This window comes from Portunus trituberculatus, chromosome 47 (genome assembly GCF_017591435.1).
Source record: "Portunus trituberculatus isolate SZX2019 chromosome 47, ASM1759143v1, whole genome shotgun sequence".
Taxonomy (NCBI): domain Eukaryota; kingdom Metazoa; phylum Arthropoda; class Malacostraca; order Decapoda; family Portunidae; genus Portunus; species Portunus trituberculatus.
In genome coordinates this window covers 6617948-6641370 of record NC_059301.1, presented here as the reverse complement: position 1 = coordinate 6641370, position 23423 = coordinate 6617948, and the positions used below count along the sequence as shown (strand labels likewise).

Below are 23423 nucleotides of genomic sequence, written 5' to 3'. Positions count from 1 at the left end.
ACACACACACACACACACACACACACACACACATATATATATATATATATATATATATATATATATATATATATATATATATATATATATATATTTTCTCTTGTTTGCAGACGATATTGAAGGCGTGAGCAACTTCAATATCGTCTGGAAACAAGAGAATCTACTCCTGGCTACACTAACATATATATATATATATATATATATATATATATATATATATATATATATATATATATATATATATATATATATATATATATATACTTTTCCTTTAAAACCTTTTTTTTTTTTTTTCTGCATACGAATCTTCCCGTAACAAGTAAGAAAGAATGCCACCTAATCCCACACTTGCCCTTTCCCTGAACTTTAAATTTGCCCTATAAGCCGTAAAGGCCAAGGATACACCATTAATCTCCGGGACAACGTTGCTTCTTAGCATACGTCCCTTTTATGTAAGAGGATCGCGTGCTTGGCCCTCAGCTTAGTGGTTCCCGACCTAGTAATCTCGGCCTGATTGCTCGCCACTCTGAGGTCATCATTAGGTTTTCGCAAGTAATTACTTGATTTCACTTGTGCGACGGGAACATGCAATTAAGTCTAAAAGTACGAGATTTAAGATTACAACTTTACCAAGGCAGCTTAAATTCTACGTGAGGAATATGTAACAAATGAAGTAAAAAAAAAAAATGAATGGTGGTGAGGTAAATCATGACGAAGACGACAGAAAAACCGCCATTATGAGAAGGGAGAGGAAAGGAGGAGGAGGAGGGGGAATAAGAACTAGTGAGACTTCGAGGAAGGAGATAGAGACAAGGAGGTTAAGAGGAAAGGGAGCGAAGAGAGTGAGGTCTAGCTAATCTTTATCATGAGGCAGCACGAGGAGTAAACGGAACGGTCAAGGGAGAGAAGGTGGTGGATAAATGAGGAGATAGGGAGAGGGGGAAGCAGAGGAAGAGAACGGTGGGGTTGAGGGCATTGGTAGGAAGGAGGATAGGAGGGATGAGGAGGGAAGGAGAGAGGGAGGGAGGCCTGCGAGAGCTGCTGCAGTATTGATCACAGCTGTGAGGAGGGAGGTGGAGCTGTGTCGTGACGCCGCCTCTTGGAGACACAACACCTCGCTCCCTCGTGCAGGTGTCCCTATTCCTTACACACACTTACCTGTTTCACCTAATTAGCGAGGGGAAGCCCTCCAGCAGGCTATTCACTATAGCATAAGGTGGTGTAGCCCCAGCCGAACCCATAATCCCTCCTGACAGAGGCAGCATCCGCTCAGTGCAAGACGAACAGCAGGTGTGTGAAGATGGATGTGCAGAAACTGTTGTTTTGAGGGTGTGGGAGTGTCAGGGGAGGGTAGGAAGCAATCGCAAGGAAGTGTGTGTGCATGAGAAGACCAAGGCACCGACAACATCACTAGACCCGAGAAGCGTCGTTCTTGTTGCGATGTAAACAAACCGGCCGCGAGCATCCAGTACCGGGAACCGTGGGAGCTTATTAGCAAAGGCTCACTAGCCTCCACTGGAGTAACCGCTCTTCATTCTTAAGACTCTGTGATCAGAAAGAGGTGTTTGTTTTCAAACAGGCCAGACGAGCATCAAACATCGTCAGTGAGCAGTGTTGACATGACCAAGACGTTCACTCGTGCCATGCAAAGTGAGGCCTCCTGTGACTCACGCGTCCTGTCTCTCACTTCTCCCCACAGACTTGCTTCATCTGACGGTTAGTCATGAGTGTAGGAATGGGAAGAAATTAAGGGTGTAATGGTAAAATGTGCAAGATGTCTTGTTAGAAACGGTGAAATAATGTTCAATCTCCAAGGGAAAGTTAGTGAAGATAGCTAAGACGCGCGCGCACACACGCCCGCACACAAGTGCTCGAGCGCGCGCGCACGCACACTTGCACGCATGTACACACACACACACACACACACACACACACACACACACACACACACACACACACACACACACCTCAATAATGCGAAAGTTAACCAATATATGCATACCTTATTCCTTGTAATGGTAAACTTTTTTTATTCCAGTCTATGACTGAAACTCTTGCAAGCAGAGTATCCACACACCCGTGGAACTGGATTGGTCTAAGTTTTGTTATCCTCCGATCACATACTTTCTAGGAAGAGGCGAGTGAGCAAACTTTTAAATTTAATTATCTTTTAGTCCTTAGCTAATCTTCGGCACACGTAATGAAAAGAAATAAAGACAGCAGTGTATAATAAGCTACTGAAGAGAAATAATGAGATTCCACATTGCTTAGTGTTCTTCTCTATACTAATTCTCTTTCTATTACATGGTAGAATAAGGCAATTTTTATACAGGTAACATCGAAGTGGGGAGTAAGATATAGGAAATTGACGGGTTTTTTTTTTTATAAACTCATAGAAGCTAATTTAGAAAGATATGAGGCAAGAGAGGATTAGTTCAGAGTCCCAGTGAAGAGCAGACCGCGAGTAATGAATATATAGAGTGGAGTTACTGAAGTGCTGGGAATGAAGGTTCATTTATCGATGTTCACTTGATAGGTTGGAAAGAAGGATGAAGCATTGATAGTAGGTGTCTTAGAGGTAGTGAATATCATGCAATATTTTTCCCCCTTTTCTTTCTTTGTTTTTTTTAATCTATTATTCTTTTTCTTTACACATTATGCTACGAAACGATGGAGAAAACAAGTTATATCCTCCAAGAATTACTTAATGCCTGTTTAAACGGTGCATGGTGTTAAATATGACATTTGTAGTTTTGTTTAGGATTCTATACACCTTACACACACACAAACACACACACACACACACACACACACACACACACACACACACACACACACACACACACACACACACACACACACATACTACCACCACATCCACTATCAAGAACAACAGCTAAAGTAAAACCAACCCTAGTCTTCGTGGTTTGTTTTGCTCTCTCTCTCTCTCTCTCTCTCTCTCTCTCTCTCTCTCTCTCTCTCTCTCTCTCTCTCTCTCTCTCTCTCTCTCTCTCTCTCTCTCTCTCAACAACAACAACAACAACAACAACAACCATATCTACTACTACCACTACTACTACCACTACTACTACTACTACTACTACTACTACTATTACAACTATTTCTGTAAATGCTTCTACTACTTCCATCACTACCATCACAATAACTGCTATTACTTCAACTACTATAACAACAACAACAACAACTTCTACTACTACTACTACTACTACTACTACTACTACTACTACTACTACTACTACTACTACTACTATTACTACCACACACACACACACACACACACACACACACACACACACACACACACACACACACACGTCAAGGAGTTAGTTGATTACACGTATCCATATCTTAATTAACGCTGGCCTCCATACGTGGCCTCGCGTCACCATTATATCATTAACCCGATGGCGAGGAGAGGAGAGGGGCGGGGTTGGTGAGGACGAGAGGAGCGAGTGATGGGGGAGGGAAAGAGAGGGAAAGACAGGGAGGGCGTGTCGCTCCCTTTACCTGTGTTATTAGGATCAGCTGGGCGGGGATGTAGGTCAGGTCGTCTCGGGTCAAGGTTGTTGCTGGCTGGGGAAAGAGAGAGAGAGAGAGAGAGAGAGAGAGAGAGAGAGAGAGAGAGAGAGAGAGAGAGAGAGAGAGAGAGAGAATATGAGACAAATACACACAGAGACAGACAGGCAAGAACGGATAGTAAAGTAGGAAGAAAAAGAAAAGATAAAAAAAAAAGAGATGGAGACAGGATGGAAGGAAGAGGTGGATAAGAGAGCAATGGGGGAGAATGAGGGAGGCCTGAGGGAGGAACGGAGGGAGGGCTCATCAGTCTCTCAGTCAAGGCTTCTATTCCAGACAGTCAGCGGCAGGAGAGGGAGCGAGTGAGCGCCACCACGCGACACTGAAGAAGGCGCTGAAGGTGAAGCAACACTGACAAACACACGACCTCCTAGTATAGAGCGACGAAGACAACGACGAGGATGCAACGGAGAGTCGTGGCAGTGTAATGCAGTGAATGTGTACAGCCTGTCTCTTCAGTGTCACCGGTTAGAGAATACAGTGAAGGCTAGTCAATGATACGGAAAAGAAAGAGAGAGAGAATACAGTGATATACATGTAAATTTTCTAGTGATACGCTTACAGTGATATAGACATAAGTAAATATAAGAAAAAAAAAAGTGATATAGTGAATAATGACACTCTACTAATGGTGGTAAAGGAGAAGCAGTGAAGAGAGTAGTGCTTGACGGAGGAACTGGGGTCACACTATGGAACCACACATACATGGACACTTGATAAGAGTTTCCAGTGACCAGTCTGTTACAGTGACGTGAGCGAGGCCATACATAAACACAAGGAAGAACAAACATTAGCAGGTCTATTGGCTTCTACGCGTGTGCTTGTGGCAAAGTACATTATTTCATCGAAAGGAAGAAACGTAGCACCATAAAAAATATGAGACCTGGTACAATATTCGTTACTTGCAGCGAAAAAAAAGAAAAAAACAAAACCTGACTATGATGTGATGTAAAAGAGAGAGAGAGAGAGAGAGAGAGAGAGAGAGAGAGAGAGAGAGAGAGAGAGAGAGAGAGAGATCCAGCATGACAGGAATGAAGTGAGCGAGCGTCATTACAAAGAGTCAGTACTTTTACTCAACCTATGCTTCTGTCCTTCCACTCGTCCAAATATAATACTCCACTGAGTTTTCGGCGATGGTGATTAATGGATGGATCGAGAAACTGCAGGACTGACGACTTCCATCCAACACTCCTACGCAGAGAGGAAGAAGTTTGAGATACGTTAACACGAAAAAAATAAATAAATAAAAGTAGAGAACATTCCAAATAGAAGCACAAGTATTAAGATTTTCCAAGAGATGGATCAGAGACGCATGAGTGAGGCGTGGCATAGAAATTAGTGGGGAAATAAAGAAAATATTAATAAAAGTAATAGCAAAAAGACGCGTTTTTGGCGGGAAAGTATTGAGGTATATAAGACAATAAAGAAAAGAATATTCAACAGAGAAAGTAAGTGTATTTTCCAGTGAATGCGTGATGACAAATTTGTCAAACGTTAGAAAAAAGAATGACAGAAAAAAAAAACTGAACTAGAACAAAACTCCTGTGAAGAGAACATTACGGCGCTACAATGAGGAATACCTGATATTGGAAGTGCAATCAATTACTATAAATGGAAGCGAGGTAGACGTCGCGAAACAGTGGAAAGCAGACGCCTGACTACGAACATTGGCCGTCTGTAGTGAAGCATCAAAAGCAACACACTGAGAGGATAAAACACACACACACACACACACACACACACACACACACACACACACACACACCGGTGGAGGACGTAAACACGTGTCAGCTACACACTCGCAGCGGATCCCAGCACCCTATCGCAAGACCTGACTGACCGGAGAATGGGGGAGGAGGGCCTGCTGGTGGTGGCGGCGTGACGGCCCTAGACGGCTCTCAGTCAGCCCCAGAATGCCCTTCCTTTCTTTAAGAGGATGGCTGCCGGCGGCCATCCTCTGTTTAGGGCTGGCGACTGAGACAGGTGAGGCGAAGGCAGGCACAGTACCCATGTATGAGGCAGATAATGAGGGAAGGATGGGGGAAGGGAGGCTGACAAGTCAAGACAAAGGTTGATAATGACATAGGCAAAGAGGGAAGGAGGGAGGAAAGTAAGGCATAACTATTATGTAGCTGGAATATCGGATCAGTGATAGATGAAATATTTCAGTATAAGAAAATGTTATAGGTAATATTGTTTCTTTTAATCAGTAGAAGCAGCAGCAGCAGTAATAGTAGAAGCAGTGATAAAGGTAGCAGCACAGTATAGCACGAACAATTACTATCAATGATTCCACCATTGCCAGCAAAAATAGAAGCAGCAGCACCAGCAGCAGCAGTAGCAGCAGCAAATCATAATTCGATCGTGTCCCCGCAGGAGGCAGTCCCGTGCACGCCCCCACGGCCAGCTGGGCTGGTGGGCAGCAAGCAGGGGAGGAATTTGCCCTTCCACGCCACTATCCTGTCGCTCACCCAGAGGAGCGGTACAGCTCCCCACGCCGTCAGTATCCGCAATATGGTGGGTACGCTCACCGTGGTCTGGAAGCGAAGACCGCCCAGCGGCTGGACTATGAGCTGGAGCAACCCTACCAACACGAGGTAAACCTGTACGAGTATTCCTACACGGAAAGCACCGCACATGCCGACTCAGGCACTAAGTATGGCCGGCCGGTGCCACGGCGACCGGTGGCTGGGGACGGAGCCACACTGTCTCGTCGCTACGGAGGACGTCTGTGGTGGACAGCAGGCATGCCGTTACCGGTGGTGGGTGCCCGTGGTGAGCCTTATATACCACGGGCTCTGAGTCCCGAGGCCCAACAAGGCAGGGGAGGGAGCGAAGGTCGTCGCGGAGCTCCAACACGGCGTTTACTGCACAATGAGTCCTTGGTGGGCGCGGCGCGAGTTCAAAAGTCGTTGCAGCAATCGGTGCGTGAGACGCCGCTCTTCGGCCAGTACTTCCCTGACGTGCGGGCGGCGCCCACCACGACAATCGCTCCCACCCAGGCCAGTGCCAGGCAGCCCAGCGGCCTCGAGTCCTTTCTTCGCTTAATGACGGAAGAAGACTCTCCTGCAGGAGCTCCGGGGGAGGTAGTGCCAGATATCCCCAGGGATGGGCAGGGTCTCAGCCGCAGCAATAGAGGGCGTGGATGGGAGGGGCAGGCTGATCCCCATGAAAGACAGCCAGCTCCAACACCCGTCACCGCTACCGCAGTGCTGGGCTCCATCATGCTGCTCATCATCCTCGTGGTGGTGAGTTATCCCCAACACACATCTGTGCTTTGGCCAAGGGTAACCTACTGGCTCAAGTAGCTCTGTGTGTGTGTGTGTGTGTGTGTGTGTGTGTGTGTGTGTGTGTGTGTGTGTGTGTGTGTGTGTGTGTACTTATCGCAAATGATCACTATATCTTGATAGTAAAGAGATGTATTATACGCTCCGATTCCTTTAGGTGCCACAAATGCAGTAACATATTAACTGGAGCAAAAAAGCTACGTTCCTTTAGAGGATCTTGATAACAAATAATGTTAACAATATAAAAGAGCACAGCATGTAACACCAAGAGGAACCACCAACAGAACACTTGCTCCTTTATTACGTGCAGTCACCCTCCTTGTTCTTCCTCTCCGCAGGTAATGGTGGCTCTCCGTGTACAGTGGCGGGAAAGGGTGAAGGGGGAGGAGGAGTGGCGGGTTGGCTCCCCCACCGTCCAGCCACCGACCCCCGCCCCGTCCAACACCACAGGTCCGTCACCCTCCGCCTCCTCGCAGCACCTCAGCCCCCTGGACCACCTACACCCCGAGCCCATCAGAATAAAGGTGAGGTGCAATAATGAAGAACAAATAAGTGATATAACACACACACACACACACACACACACACACACACACACAAAAGATACAATCAAATAGATAAATAGATCGAATAACTGATAAATGAATTGATAAAACCGCAGATTTAAATACAAATAGGGAAAAATGAACATGTCAGCGAGTTTCTATAGGTTCACCACGTAGCTCCTTTCCACATTAAATCATATTATTGAAATGTTGCCACTGGTATGACTTTTAAAGTTCTGTGGAATGATACAAGTCTAGAGTTAAATTTCGAAAGATATGTATCATTGACAGAAAAAGGAAGAATCGAGTAGATCAAAACCTGAGCGTCTGCAGTACTATTTTTGTTCGGTAAAATCACGTATTGTTACAAGACTAAAGCAACAATTGTCATCCTGTCATCACTTAAAAGATTAAGGAGCTGAGACCACAACAAGAGGGGCTGCTTCCAATAGTTCCTGAGAGGTCGTCCACCGAACCAAGAAAATAAATTAAGATAGTCATCCCCAGTAAAGGAACCAACGGACGGTCATTAATGTTACTTGCAATATCCCCTCTCCCCCCCCGCAGACCACTGTATATTATATTATAGTCTCATCTAATGCTACCGACGGTCTTCGTTCCGGCAAATACACTCCTTATCACAGTTACAGTTAGATAACAATACTGAAAAGGCCATGACACTGAGGACCAGATTATAAAGAACAGCCTTTGTTTCCCTTTGCCCTTCCACTTACAATCTGCAAGGACCAATCCCTTCAACGGGTATCTAAATAATGCAACACTCTTCTACACAACAAGGTCTTCATTAAATGTGTTGTCTAATGATGAAGACAACGTTATATACAATCATATACAGTTTTGAAATTGAAGTTTAAGAGACCTTCCTCGTAGCTCACTGTTGTTTTTACGATATAGAATTATGGGGTAGTGCTGGTGGTGGTGACTGGTGACTGTGTTGTGGCAGAGGTGGTGGTACTCGGTGGTATGCACGGGAATGGTTTTAATTGTCATGACATTGAACATTATTGTGATTTTAAAGTTGACTATATGGAATTCGATGATGGTAATAATGATGGCGACAGTGCTGGTGGTGGTGGTGGTGGTGATGAAGATGGTGATAATGATGGTATTATCTGCAGCCATAACAACGTCACTATATTGATGAGGTAAAAGACGAAATTACTAACAAAGAAATTCATGTTGGTGATAGAGGTACTAATGGCGACAGTGACGGTGACAATATTCTGTTTCCCAGGCGAAGGGGCTGCTGGAGAGGCGTGGATCCAACACCAGCCTCACCCTGGAGCTGGCGGCCCCTGGACCTCCCCCAGATGTAACCTCTCCTCCTCGCCACTGGTATGTCCCCTCCCTAGTGTGTGTGTGTGTGTGTGTGTGTGTGTGTGTGTGTGTGTGTGTGTGTGTGTGTGTGTGTGTGTGTGTGTGTGTGTGTGTATTTACCTAGTTGTATTTACCTAGTTGTAGTTTTACAGGGCCTGGGCTTTATGCTCGTGTGGCCCCGTCTCCATATCTACATTTATCCAATTTCTCTTTAAAACTATGCACACTCGTTGCTGACACCACTTCCTCACTCAAACTGTTCCAAGTCTCAATACATCTTTGCGGGAAACTATATTTTTTTAACATTTCTCAGACATCTTCCCTTCCTCAGTTTCTTACTATGCGATCTTGTGCTTTCTAAAACCAAATTGGCTATTTGATAATAATTTGTTGTCTTCAAGAAACTCAATCCATTGTTTCTTTATTACTCTTTCACACATCTTGCATATTACACTAGTTAGTGATACCGGTCTGTAATTTAAAGGTTCTTCCTTCCTTCCGCTCTTATATATGGGAACCACCTCAGCTCTTTTCCATTCTACTGGTACTCTTCCATTTTCTATTGAGCATTTTATGATGTTGTATATAGGACTTGCTAGTTCTTCCCTACATTCTTTCAGTATTCTGCCCGAGACTTCATCCGGTCCCATTGCCTTCTCCTCATCCAATTCCTTCATCATCTCTTTTATTTCAAGCTTGTTTACTTTAATCTCTTTCATATAGACAGTCTCTCTATTACCCTGTGGTCTTTCAAATTTGGATTCCTTAGTAAAGACCTCATGAAATTTACTATTTAACAGTTCTGCCATACTTTTGGGTCTTCCACCATTCCGTTCTCTCCTTTTAACCTTTCTATTGTTTCTTTTTGCCTTATTTTTCCATTTATGAATCTGTAGAACAATTTTGGTTGTTCCTTACATTTTTCGACAATGTCCTTTTCATAGTTCTTTTCTTCTTCCTTTCTCACCTTAGCATATTCATTTCTTGCTGTTTTGAAGTTTTCCTTATTTTCTGGATTTCTGTTTCTTCTCCACCTTTTCCATGCTCCATCTCGTTTCTCCTTTGCCCTAGCACATCTTGCATTAAACCAATCTTTCTTTCCTTCTTCTTTAGGTCTATATTTTGGGACATATTCCTGACTCCTGTTTTGTATATTTCCAAAAATAAGTTATATTTCTCTTGAACCGTCTCTGAGTTTTCCATCTCCTCCCAGTTTACGTTTTAAAATAGTTCTTGAGATTCTCAATATCAGCCTTTCTGTAATTTAATCGGTCTCCTTTGTATGATTCATCTCTATCTTCCTTTCCTTCTTCTATATCCATTTCTAATATTACATGGTCACTCTTTCCCAATGGGCACTTATATCTTATATCATCGTTCATTTGTATATCCCTTGTAAAAACTAGGTCTAATCTTGCCGGCTCATCGTTTCCTCTGAATCTTGTGTTTTCCTTTACTCTTTGGACCATCAAATTATCTATCATTAGGTTCAGGAATCTATCTCCCCAGGCTTCTTCCCCCATACCACTTTCATAATTTTCCCAGTCCACCTCCTTACAGTTGAAATCTCCTACTAATATCACTTTTCTCCTTTCTTTAATGATTCTTGTAAGACTCCTTATTGTGTCATTTATCATGTCTTTATATTCTTGATTAGTCCATGAATTTGTTTTGGTGGCACATATGTTCCAATGATTGTTAACTCCTTTTTATTAATATGTATCTTAATATACAGTATTTCTGATTTTCCTTCCCCAAACTCCACTTGATTTACCACCATCTCCTTCCTTAACATCATCATGACTCCTCCTCCTCCTTTACCCACTCTGTCTCTCCTCCATATATTATACCTTTTATCTATGTCTATTTTATTGCCTCATTTAACTTTGTTTCCACCAGGCATACAATATCTGGTTCTTCTTTCTTTATGTAATCTCTTAATTCTAATTTACTAGATAAAATCCCATCTATGTTTGTATACATCATTTTTAATCTCTTGTTCTTATCATTTTTAGTTAAACTTGCTCCATTTTTTCTCTTCCTTCTCTTTTATATACCATTTCCTTATCCTGTCTCCTATAATTCTCCAAAAATGCCTTCTCCTCCTCTGACCTTTCATTATTTTTTCTCTTGCTTCTGCCACCAGTTCATTGTGTCTCTTCCTTTCCTCCTCGTTTCTTTTTTCTTTCTTATCTTTATCTCTATATATATATATATATATATATATATATATATATATATATATATATATATATATATATATATATATATATATATATATATATATATATATATATATCTTTGCAACTTTCTGTTTGTCTGAGTTTTGTTGACAATATAGTATTTCTTCTGTTGCTTGTGATTTTAGTAATATCTTAATTGGTCTCACTGTTCCTTCTTGATATGGTCCCATTCTATGGATTTCTTCTACTTCCTCTTCTAAGTTCTGTCTATCCTCGTCATTTAGATGTTTTAGTAGGTCTTTTACTGATTTCATTTCGTCTTTTTCCCTCGGTCTATATTTAACATTCTTTTCTTTCAGGCCAAAAATAATTACACTTTTTTTCTGCAATTTCTCTTACTAAATTTTCTTTTTTCTTAAGGGCTCCTATCATTTTGTTTGTCATATTTTCATCTCTTTCTTTTAACTGTTCTTGAAATACTTCTTGAAATGTTTCCTTGTCTTTCTTATCTTGGATTCTCCATGCCTGTACTTCTTTTTTAATCACGTCTTGTACTCTTTCTTCTTCTTTGTTAACTAGATCTTTCAGCTTCTCTTTTCTTTCTCGGCTTTACCGAGTCCTTCTTCCATCAATTTCTTGTAGTTAGCTACTTCCTTTTAATTCTTCATTTTCTGTTCTTAGCCTAGTTTCGTTTTCTTCCACTCTTTTTATCCTTTCTTTCAATTTCTGGAGCTCTTTATCCTGTTCTTCATTCTCTTTCATTCCCATACTCTCCTTTATCAATTTATCTAATTTACGTTCAATAGTCAACACTCTATCAAATAGTGAAGTATGCGCCGTATCAAAGCCTTCAAATGCTCTTTCTCCCTCACCAACATAGTCATCATCAGCTTTCATTCTTTCCCGTGTCTCATACCTGCATTTAGATGGAATCTCTTCCTCACTCATGATTATTTAACACTGTATTCATGAAAAAAAATGAGTCTACACTACTCGCCCAGGCCACTGCAAACTCAAAACAATAGGTAATGAAGATCAGCTGATTCTCGGAGCGACGGTACTGCGTCCTTCCTCGACTGCGTCTCGTGTGTGTGTGTGTGTGTGTAATTCACTGTTTGATCTGCTGCAGTCTCTGACGAGACAGCCAGACGTTACCCTACGGAACGAGCTCATAGCTCATTATTTCCGATCTTGGGATAGGCCTGAGACCAGGCACACACCACACACCGGGACAACAAGGTCACAACTCCTCGATTTACATCCCGTACCTACTCACTGCTAGGTGAACAGGGGCTACACGTGAAAGGAGATACACCCAAATATCTCCACCCGGCCGGGGAATCGAACCCCGGTCATCTGGCTTGTGAAGCCAGCGCTCTAACCACTGAGCTACCGGGCCGTATGTGTGTGTGTGTGTGTGTGTGTGTGTGTGTGTGTGTGTGTGTGTGTGTGTGTGTGTGTGTGTCATGGTAGAATAATACCCGTACAGTGAAGGCGACGCGACATAAGGGATGGTAGGAGAGTCATGTCACACTAACTCCTCCATAACGTGAAGTAGTGAGGGTAACAGCAGCGCCTCCCACAGCACGCCAGAGGAGTTTCTCATGACGGCGGGCAACAGGATGAGTAGGCGCCAGCTGCGACAGTGCCTGAAGGAGGGGCGGGCGCTGCATGCAGAGTTCTGGGAGGTACCACTCAACCATCCTGACAAGTAAGTGCGGCTCCACCTTCCCCCCTTTGACTGCTACGGGCTCTCAGGCTTCACGCTACAGGACCACTCTCAAACACTCTTGCGTCGCACTTACTCTTCATTCAAAAAGCCTCTAGTTAATGCAGTGACATTTCTTAAGGTGTTTTTATGGTTTAAGTGGTATATGAACAAAATACCTTCTCTATGTAAGAAGGGAACACTGGCCAAGAGCAACAAAAAAAGTTAAACAAAAAAGGCCCACTTAGTTGCCAGTCCCCGGAGTAGGTTTGAAGGTCAAAAAGATGGGATAAATGTCTTGAAGCCTCCCTCTGAAATGAGTTCAGGTCACAGGAAGACCTATATTGTTAACACGAGCAAGAAAAAACTCTTAGGAACTCAATTAATAATTTCTGTGGCCTTTGAGAATAGTCGTGATGAAACAGCAACACGTTTGAGAATACGGGCCGTGGGCTGGTGGGAGTTGTAAGTGCAATTTTGCAAGACAACACTGACAACAACAACAACAACGAGTTCAAGCCTTAAATTGCTCGCATATTTTTTTTTTCTCTCATTAACCCCTTGAGTACCATGAGGCGTTTTTATATTCATTCTGCGTACTATTTGGTGATTTTATACAGCTTCAGAAACTTATTTGGAGCTTTAAACTAGTGAAGACTGTGGCCATTAATCTTCTGACCTTCACAGACCCTAATGTCAATAAAATGGTCTAATCGTACATCAATCTCGGTAAAAACGTGTCCCAGTGCTGAAGGGGTTAAAAGCGTTTCCAATTACTCACATAGTTACTCTTATGCTGTCACTAGCAGTCAAAGGGGTATCCAAGATTCTATTAGTATTTCGTGTTTTTGCTATTATTGTTACACCGTGTGGAATGGTTCTTCTTTATTATATATTTATTACATTTATTTATTTTTTCATCGTCCATCTCTTATTTTTCTTCTCGTTGTGATTCTTATTCTGATGTTGTACTGTTTAAACCATCTACTCAGTGTGAAATATTTTTGAATGCCCTTCTTCCTTTTTATTAGTCTTCCCTCACTTTATCTTTCCTCTCTTGTTGGATGTACCCTATGCAAGACTGGACGCTACGTAACTTGTACACAATATCGAAACCTCCCTATGTGGTGAGAATTTCCGTGTACCTTCAAGGATTTTTGCGTTGTAACGTTATTGTATGTAACCCTCTGTATTTTTTTTTTCTATTTCTATCATTCAAAATACCAACCAATGAATCAATCATCCTACTCCTCCTTTCCTTTCTTTTCTTGTTTTTTTTTCTAATTTATTATTCTTTGTCTTGTTTACTTTATTTTCCCTTCTTGAATTTGATGTTGTAGTGGTGCTGTGTTTTACTTCTTAGCCTTTCTTTTTATTATTATCTATGTATACAATTCATCATCTTTTTATCCATCTACCTGCTATCTTTTCATTTTTTTTTCCCACACCTACCTCTTCCTTTCATCATGTTTCTCGTCCCGTAATGTCTCTATATTTCCTTCCCGTTCCCTTCGCTTTGAATTTTCTATAACTGTCTGCGCCTGTGTGCGTGTCTCCCCAGGTGTGATGTGCCGGGTAGCGCCTCCAAGAACAGGTACCGCACTGTGCTTCCTAACGAGAGTACGCGAGTCACCCTGTGCAGCTCAGACCCCACCGGCCAGTACATCAACGCCAACTACGTCAGGGTGTGTGTGTGTGTGTGTGTGTGTGTGTGTGTGTGTGTGTGTGTGTGTGTGTGTGTGTGTGTGTGTGTGTGTGTGTGTGTGTGCCCGGTAGTAGTATGTGGTCCGGTCTGCCTGAGTGTGTAAACTTATTTGTCCTATTTTTTTTTTTTTTGTTGGTATGCATTTGTGTGTGTGTGTGTGTGTGTGTGTGTGTGTGTGTGTGTGTGTGTGTGTGTGTGTGTGTGTGTGTGTGTGTGTGTGTGTGCGCGCGCGCATAAACGTGCGCGAAACGTTACGAGGTCCATAAGTAAAAGGAATATATTTCTCCCCTTTCACTCACAACCTGCAAAGAACAATCACTACCATGCGTTTCAGACTAAGAGCCACGATTCCCTACACGACAATGTTCTTCAGGGAGTGGGTTGTTAAATGCTACTACTGGCTTAGACACGCACGAGTATACCACATCAAAACGCGAGGGCAAGTATATCTATCCCACATGCTTGCCACACACTGAGATAAACGGGCGCATTGCAGGGCTACGAAGGGCAGGAGCGAGCGTACATCGTGACTCAAGGGCCCCTGGCGAACACCGTGGTGGACCTGTGGCGGATGGTGCTGCAGGAACGCTCGCCAGCCATCGTCATGATCACCAGGCTCAAGGAGAAGCAGCGGGTGAAGTGTGAGCCTTACGTGCCCTCCCACACCGGCACCTACGGGGACATCACAGTCACGGTGCGCCAAGTGATTGTCAAGAGTGGCTACACCATCAGGCAGTTGTCCCTTCAGGTAAGTAAAAGCCGTATTCAGAAACGCTTTGTGCTCTCTCTCTCTCTCTCTCTCTCTCTCTCTCTCTCTCTCTCTCTCTCTCTCTCTCTCTCTCTCTCTCTCTCTCTCTCTCTCTCTCTCTCTCTCTCTCTCTCTCTCTCTCTCTCTCTCTCTCTCTCTCTCTCTCTCTCTCTCTCTCAGCATATAATTAGTCAGTTTCTTAAGAGTCTTTCTCCTGTTGATTATTTCGTAATGATGTCGGTTTGCCACTTCTCCTCTCTCCTATTTCTTGATCTATTTTGTTTTTTTTTTCCTCTCTCTATTCCCTCCTAATCATTCGTTCTCTTTCCATATTTTCCTCATCCTTTTATCTCTTCTTTCCTTTTTTATACGTTTCCATCTTCCTTCTCCTATTTCTTTATCTTCCCTCTTTTTAGTTCCTCTCTCTCTATCCCCCTCTACTTATTTGGTGTCTGCATATTTTCCATATCCTTTCATTTTTTTCTTTTCATATACGTTTTCATCTTTCTCCCACTTTTTTATCTTCCTTTTCGTTCTTTTTTTTCTCCTCCTTCTTCATTTCTTCTTTTTTTTTCTAATATTTTCTGGTTCTGTAAGTCTGACACCTGTTCTTTTCTCTTCCTAGTCACCTGCTTCATCACATTTTCCTCTCTCTTTTGTTTCCTTGACGAGCTTTTCTTTCATAAGTTGGTATATTCACTTCTTCGCCTGCTGCTGCTCTCCCTCCTCTTCCTGCTCTTTCACACGCTAAAAACGCCCATCAATATGGATTTTAGTTTTTACTTATTTTTGCTATTTTGTATCTCTCTCTCTCTCTCTCTCTCTCTCTCTCTCTCTCTCTCTCTCTCTCTCTCTCTCTTTCTACGGTTCAGGTCCAGGGAAAACTTTAGCTTATGATAAAAAAAAAAGACACGAAAAACTGTATTGACAACATAACACATTTTTTTTTTTTCTTTCTCTCTTACCTCATTCATTTGTGGACGTGGCGGCGGCGATGCGGTGACCTTGCTGGTGTGCCTGTCGCGTGGTGGTGCTGCTGTGGTGTGATAGCGTGGAGAGGAGAGGCACGACACCCTTCACTTCTGGTACACTGCCTGGCCCGACCACAAGGCTCCCACCGAGGCTGACCAACTCCTGGCGATGGCGCTGCAGGTGGACCACGTCAGGAAGGTGAGTCAGAGAGGTTACAGGGGGTTTATAAGGGACCTAATGAGCGAGACAGGGGTATATAAGGGACCTAAAGAGCGAGACAGGGATTTATAAGAGACCTAAAGAGCGAGACAAGTTTTATAAGGGATCTAATGACCGAGACAGGGGTTTGTAAAGGACCTAATGAGCGAGACAGGGGTTTATAAGGGACCTAATGAACGAGACAGGGGTTTGTAAGGGACCTAATGAGCGAGACGGGTTTGTAAGGGACCTAATGAGCGAGACAGGGGTTTAAAAGGGACCTAAAGAATGAGACAGGGGTTTGTAAGGGACCTAATGAGCGAGACAGGGGTTTGTAAGGGACCTAATGAGCGAGACAGGGGTTTATAAGGGACCTAATGAGCGAGACAGGGGTTTGTAAGGGACCTAATGAGCGAGACAGGGGTTTGTAAGGGACCTAAAGAGCGAGGCAGGGGTTTATAAGGGACCTAAAGAATGAGACAGAGGTTTATAAGGGACCTAATGAGCGAGACAGGGGTTTGTAAGGGACCTAATGAGCGAGACAGGGGTTTATAAGGGACCTAATGAGCGAGACGGGTTTGTAAGGGACCTAATGAGCGAGACAGGGGTTTGTAAGGGACCTAATGAGCGAGACAGGGGTTTGTAAGGGACCTAATGAGCGAGACAGGGGTTTATAAGGGACCTAATGAGCGAGACAGGGGTTTATAAGGGATCTAATGAGCGAGACAGGGGTTTATAAGGGATCTAATGAGCGAGACAGGGGTTTGTAAAGGACCTAATGAGCGAGACAGGGGTTTATAAGGGACCTAATGACCGAGACAGGGGTTTATAAGGGACCTAATGACCGAGACACGGATTTATAAGGGACCTAATGAGCGAGACGGGTTTGTAAGGGACCTAATTAGCGAGACAGGGGTTTATAAGGGACCTAATGAGCGAGACAGGAGTTAGTAAGGGACCTAATGAGCGAGACAGGGGTTTATAAGGGACCTAATGAGCGAGACAGGGATTTATAAGGGATCTAATGAGCGAGACAGGGGTTTGTAAGGGATCTAATGAGCGAGACAGGGGTTTGTAAAGGACATAATGAGCGAGACAGGGGTTTATAATGGACCTAATGACCGAGACAGGGGTTTATAAGGGACCTAATGACCGAGACAGGGATTTATAAGGGACCTAATGAGCGAGACGGGTTTGTAAGGGACCTAATGAGCGAGACAGGGGTTTATAAGGGACCTAATGAGCGAGACGGGTTTGTAAGGGACCTAATGAGCGAGACGGGTTTGTAAGGGACCTAATGAGCGAGACAGGGGTTTATAACGGACCTAATGAGCGAGACGGGTTTGTAAGGGACCTAATGAGCGAGACAGGTGTTTGTAAGGGATCTAATGAGCGAGACAGGGGTTTATAAGGGACCTAATGAATGAGACAGGGGTTTGTAAGGGATCTAATGAGCGAGACAGGGGTTTGTAAGGGACCTAATGAATGAGACAGGGGTTTGTAAGGGACCTAATGAGCGAGACAGGGGTTTGTAAGGGACCTAATGAGCGAGACAGGGGTTTGTAAGGGACCTAATGAGCGAGACAGGGGTTTGTAAGGGACCTAATGAGCGAGACAGGGGTTTATAAGGGACCTAATGAGCGAGACAGGGGTTTATAAGGGATCTAATGAGCGAGACAGGGGTTTGTAAGGGATCTAATGAGCGAGACAGGGGTTTGTAAAGGACCTAATGAGCGAGACAGGGGTTTATAAGGGACCTAATGACCGAGACAGGGGTTTATAAGGGACCTAATGACCGAGACAGGGATTTATAAGGGACCTAATGAGCGAGACGGGTTTGTAAGGGACCTAATGAGCGAGACCGGGGTTTATAAGGGATCTAATGAGCGAGACAGGGGTTTGTAAGGGACCTAATGAGCGAGACAGGGGTTTATAAGGGACCTAATGAGCGAGACAGGGATTTATAAGGGATCTAATGAGCGAGACAGGGGTTTGTAAGGGATCTAATGAGCGAGACAGGGGTTTGTAAAGGACATAATGAGCGAGACAGGGGTTTATAAGGGACCTAATGACCGAGACAGGGGTTTATAAGGGACCTAATGACCGAGACAGGGATTTATAAGGGACCTAATGAGCGAGACGGGTTTGTAAGGGACCTAATGAGCGAGACAGGTGTTTGTAAGGGACCTAATGAGCGAGACAGGGGTTTATAAGGGACCTAATGAGCGAGACGGGTTTGTAAGGGACCTAATGAGCGAGACAGGGATTTATAAGGGACCTAATGAGCGAGACAGGGGTTTATAAGGGACCTAATGACCGAGACAGGGGTTTATAAGGGACCTAATGAGCGAGACGGGTTTGTAAGGGACCTAATGAGCGAGACGGGTTTGTAAGGGACCTAATGAGCGAGACGGGTTTGTAAGGGACCTAATGAGCGAGACAGGGGTTTATAAGGGACCTAATGAGCGAGACGGGTTTGTAAGGGACCTAATGAGCGAGACAGGTGTTTGTAAGGGATCTAATGAGCGAGACAGGGGTTTATAAGGGACCTAATGAATGAGACAGGGGTTTGTAAGGGATCTAATGAGCGAGACAGGGGTTTGTAAGGGACCTAATGAATGAGACAGGGGTTTGTAAGGGACCTAATGAGCGAGACAGGGGTTTGTAAGGGATCTAATGAGCGAGACAGGGGTTTGTAAGGGACCTAAAGAATGAGACAGGGGTTTGTAAGGGACCTAAAGAATGAGACAGGGGTTTGTAAGGGATCTAATGAGCAAAAAGATCACAGGAACCAACAGGTAATTAAAATGTCGGAAAACGCGTCGTAGTGTGGTGTATTGAGAGAGAGAGAGAGAGAGAGAGAGAGAGAGAGAGAGAGAGAGAGAGAGAGAGAGAGAGAGAGAGAGAGAGAGAGAGAGAGGATGGAATGGAGTGAATGGATGGAAGAACGAAAAATAAAAAAAAGTATAAGCAGAGTAACAGCAAAAATTACTCTCATAACTTGCACATTTCATTAATTTTACTGTACAAACAGCAATAACAACAACGATACTAATACTACTGCTACTACTACTACTAATAATAATAATAGTAATAATAATAGTAATAATAATAATAAAAATAATAATAAAAATAATAATGACTAATGAGTTGATGAAAGCTCACAAAACATGATTGGTACAACATGGAAGGCGAGTCTCTCTCTCTCTCTCTCTCTCTCTCTCTCTCTCTCTCTCTCTCTCTCTCTCTCTCTCTCTCTCTCTCTCTCTCTCTCATTTCATATATTTCATACCCTTATTATCTAATTTTGCATCTTTTTTTCCTCCGTTTCCTAATTCTGTTCATCTTCTCCATCTTGTACTTTCCTTTTACTTATCTTTTACTATTGCCTTTCTTCCTACCCGTCTCCTTGTCTTCCCCTGTTATTTATTCCGTGTCCCTCCCTCACTTATCCTCCAGCAGCAGGCAGGGACGGGGGTGGTGGTGCACTGCTCGGCTGGCATAGGGCGCAGCGGCTGTTTTGTGGCCATCAGCATCGCTATCAATCAGCTGCTGGAGGAGGACGCGGTGGACATCCTCGGCATCTTGTGTCAAATGAGGCTGGACAGGTAAGGCTGGGCTGGGCTCGGGTTACTCTTGTGCGTCTCTCCGTTGCCCATATACTGAAACGCTTTGCTTTCTCATTATGACTATTTTTTACGGGCCACAGAGATGATTGGCCAGGTTCTTGAGTTGTTTCTTGAGTTGATAATGTAGATAGTTTTTTAACCTGTCATTAGAATTATAGAAACACACTTTAAAACTCATGTCACTTCAACTAGAGCCTTCTGAACGTAGTGGAGGTTGCGGCGTAGGAGTGTTTTAATATTTGGGGTAATGTTCTTCAAGGGTCCATATCCGGAAACGTCTCGGCGTCTGATGTACTTGGATTTTCACATTTCATTTTTATATAATAGTAGTGCACATGATACTTTGATGAAAACACTCTTGTAATGTTCTAATATTCTGGTTTTTCCTATCTTTACTGCTCTTCCTCTTCCTGCATAACCAGCACACCTCCTTCATCTCACCAGGGGCGGCATGGTACAGACAGGGGAGCAGTATGAGTTCATTCATCGCGCCGTGGCCCAGTACGCCTCCTCTCTTCCATCGCCGCGTCAGTCCAAGTGCTACATGGCCCGCCACTCCATCACCACCACCACCTCCGCCTCCTGCTCCTCCCTCGCCGCCAGCTACGCCCCGCCCACGCCCCCAAGCCCCGATGACTCCAGGAGGTAGAGTGCAGGCGTGTGTGAATCGCTGGGAAGACGAGGAGGAGGAGGAGGAGGAGGAGGAGGAGGAGGAGGAGGAGGAGGAGGAGGAGGAGCTACGTATGTTCCTCACCGTTCAATCATGGCAGCTACTTCCTTTTATCCACTCCATTTAATTATCCTTAAATCTACACACCACCGCCACAACAACCACAACAACAACAATAATAACAACAACAGCACAACAGTAATGATAACCACATACACACACACACACACACACACACACACACACACACACACACACACACACACACACACACACACACACACCATACTGTCTTTCGTCGTTATCAAGCAACACGTTTCCCAATTCAGTGCACTTTTTACCTTCTTAGAACATTTACACCTGCATGTTTCCGGTTATAATAGTAATAACAACAACAGCAACAACAGTAACAAAAGCAAATCAAACACAGATACCAGCACAGCATTATTAGTACGAGTATCTGCGCCTTTACACCACTCTGGAAATCGCAAAAATAGATCCGTAACCGTGTGAAAGAATGCATAAATCAGCAAAGTAGAAAACGGAGAGCTCATCTGTTGACTAGTGCGTACATAATTTATAATCTACCAGTCTACTTCATAAAGCTGCTTATCTAGTGATGCAGCGGATATACTCCCATTTTCACTACAGACGGAAAACCAGTGTCTTCATCCTTTACTGTTTCCCTCAACGCTGTACGTTTGACCTTCTCTGTTTCCAATTATTCCACTCACCAAACGTTTTGGCGCCGTGTGCATATTGCCGTTAACAGGTTTTACACATCCAGTGGAGGTTACTGGGACTTCCCAGGATGTCTTCATGATTCTAGTGAGAAGGAATCTGGATCATCTATGAAAAAAATACCGAAAAGAACCTGACTAATTGTTTTGTGTGGCCTTCGAAAACAGCTCTTATAAGAACACACACCGTTTCATAACAAGAGCCTATAGTCGAATATTTCCCTTCTTGCATAACAGATAAAAATACTCGTAGTGCCTCTCTTATCTAAAATATGCAAGTACGCATCCAATAGTATTCACCTTTCCAAATAAGCTTCTCCCATAAAATAATCTGCACTATTCATCTCCACAATTTGAAACTAATAGAGACTAATATTTTCCTATTCACATCATGCACTTTTAACAATTCCAATGCACGAATCCTTTCCGATTACACCTTTCCTACTAGGAAATATTTTTCTAAAAAGAGCGGGAATTTTTTAATGTCACCCTTTAATATATATATATATATATATATATATATATATATATATATATATATATATATATATATATATATATATATATATATATATATATATATATATATATATATATATATATTCACCATTCGACTGAAATAAAAAAAAAAAAAAAAAATCCTAGAAATCACCTTAACTACACAACACAAGGTCAAAATCATGTACCCTCCCTCTCAATATGCCTGAGACGCCTTCACGACGCCACACAGCAAACGTTAAAAAGAAACGAAAAGAAAAAGAATCCATTCTTTACACAACACGCCCCACGACACCGCAGACTAACAACCATTCATTCCTTAGTTATGTGCCAGGGAATATCATAACGTTATCGTATGTCTAAAGAATATCTTAATTTCTAAGCACTACAATATGCTAAAATTCACGTTAATATCTAAGATTAATCTTCTCATTACAGTAAGCCTGAACACAATATTCACGTATCTAGAAGTCTAATAATATACTGATTACATGATATACACGAATAACTATTTCATCAGTATACATAATTCAGTACACACACACACACCACCACCACCACCAATCTAACTTCAGGTCTTGTCTTCATATTCAGTATCTTAGAAAACTTAGCCCCTCTTGCTGCAGACTGAGTGATTCCCCGTGTCCTCTCTTCCCGGTTCCCTTTGTGGTCTCATTTATACAATTGAGCAGCTGCAGCCTGCCCTCTAAAGACAACTTCTACTACTTCCTACACTACACTACAACACCTTACACTTTTACACTCTCTTCAAATCAAAATTTAATAATGGCTTCACCACGCCCTGCCTCGGAGTCCCCCTCTGGGAAGGGGACCATAAATGTCCCCAGGTCGGACTGCCCCTCTGCTGTCGACCTTGGGTGTCTTGACACTTCATCTAATACTTTCACTATCAATTTCTGCAACATTCGTGGCCTTCGTTCTAATTTTCAATCTGTGGAACACCACCTCTCCTCTACTAAACCTCATCTTCTCTTCCTAACCGAAACACAGTTGTCTGTGACTACTGACAGCAGCCCCTTTTCTGTTCCCTCCTACTTGCTCTATCCTCATTTTCAATCCAAAGCTGGATGTTGCGCATACGTGCGTAACGACACCACTTGCTCTCGTGCCCACAATCTTGAATCTTCAGAATTTTCTACCATCTGGCTAAGACTTCAATGTCACTCTCTAACTAAATTCATCTGTGCTGTATACCTCTCACCTAATTCCTCTGACTATGTAAAATTCTTTGACTATTTGACTTCCAAGGTGGAGCACATCTTATCTCACTTTCCTTTTGCTGAGATCTCCATTTTAGGGATTTCAATGTTCACCACCAGCTTTGGCTTTCATCTTCTTTCACTGACCAACCTGGTGAACAAACCTTCAACTTTGCTATCCTTCATGACCTAGAGCAGCTAGTGAAGTTCCCTACCCGTATTCCTGACCGCCTTGGAGACACGCCCAACATTCTTGATCTTTTCCTAACCTCCAACCCTTCTGCTTACTCTGTTAAACTTTCCTCTCCGTTGGGCTCCTCCGACCACAATCTAATTTCCGTTACCAGTTCTATCACTCCAGTGCAGCCTCAGGACCCGCCTAAGC

General features: G+C 43.3%; 1 protein-coding gene across 5 annotated transcripts; it reads left to right on the top strand.

Annotated features, from left to right (window-relative positions):
• The first annotated feature begins 1041 nt into the window (after nt 1-1041).
• LOC123497986 (receptor-type tyrosine-protein phosphatase T-like) lies at nt 1042-21432 on the top strand. Of its 5 annotated transcripts, none has more exons than XM_045245027.1 (11): nt 1042-1290; nt 3878-5580; nt 5974-6845; nt 7223-7408; nt 8685-8785; nt 12536-12661; nt 14220-14343; nt 14860-15111; nt 16162-16281; nt 19741-19889; nt 20355-21432. In XM_045245027.1, the coding sequence occupies exons 2-11, from the start codon at nt 5511-5513 to the stop codon at nt 20557-20559; spliced, it is 2205 nt and encodes a 734-aa protein (XP_045100962.1). In that variant the 5' UTR covers nt 1042-1290; nt 3878-5510; the 3' UTR covers nt 20560-21432. The 5 variants fall into 5 exon arrangements, with proteins under 5 accessions (XP_045100962.1, XP_045100963.1, XP_045100959.1 ...); XM_045245028.1 differs by having other exon boundaries at nt 3874-5580; nt 19744-19889; XM_045245024.1 differs by having other exon boundaries at nt 3874-5580.
• The last annotated feature ends 1991 nt before the right edge of the window (nt 21433-23423 follow it).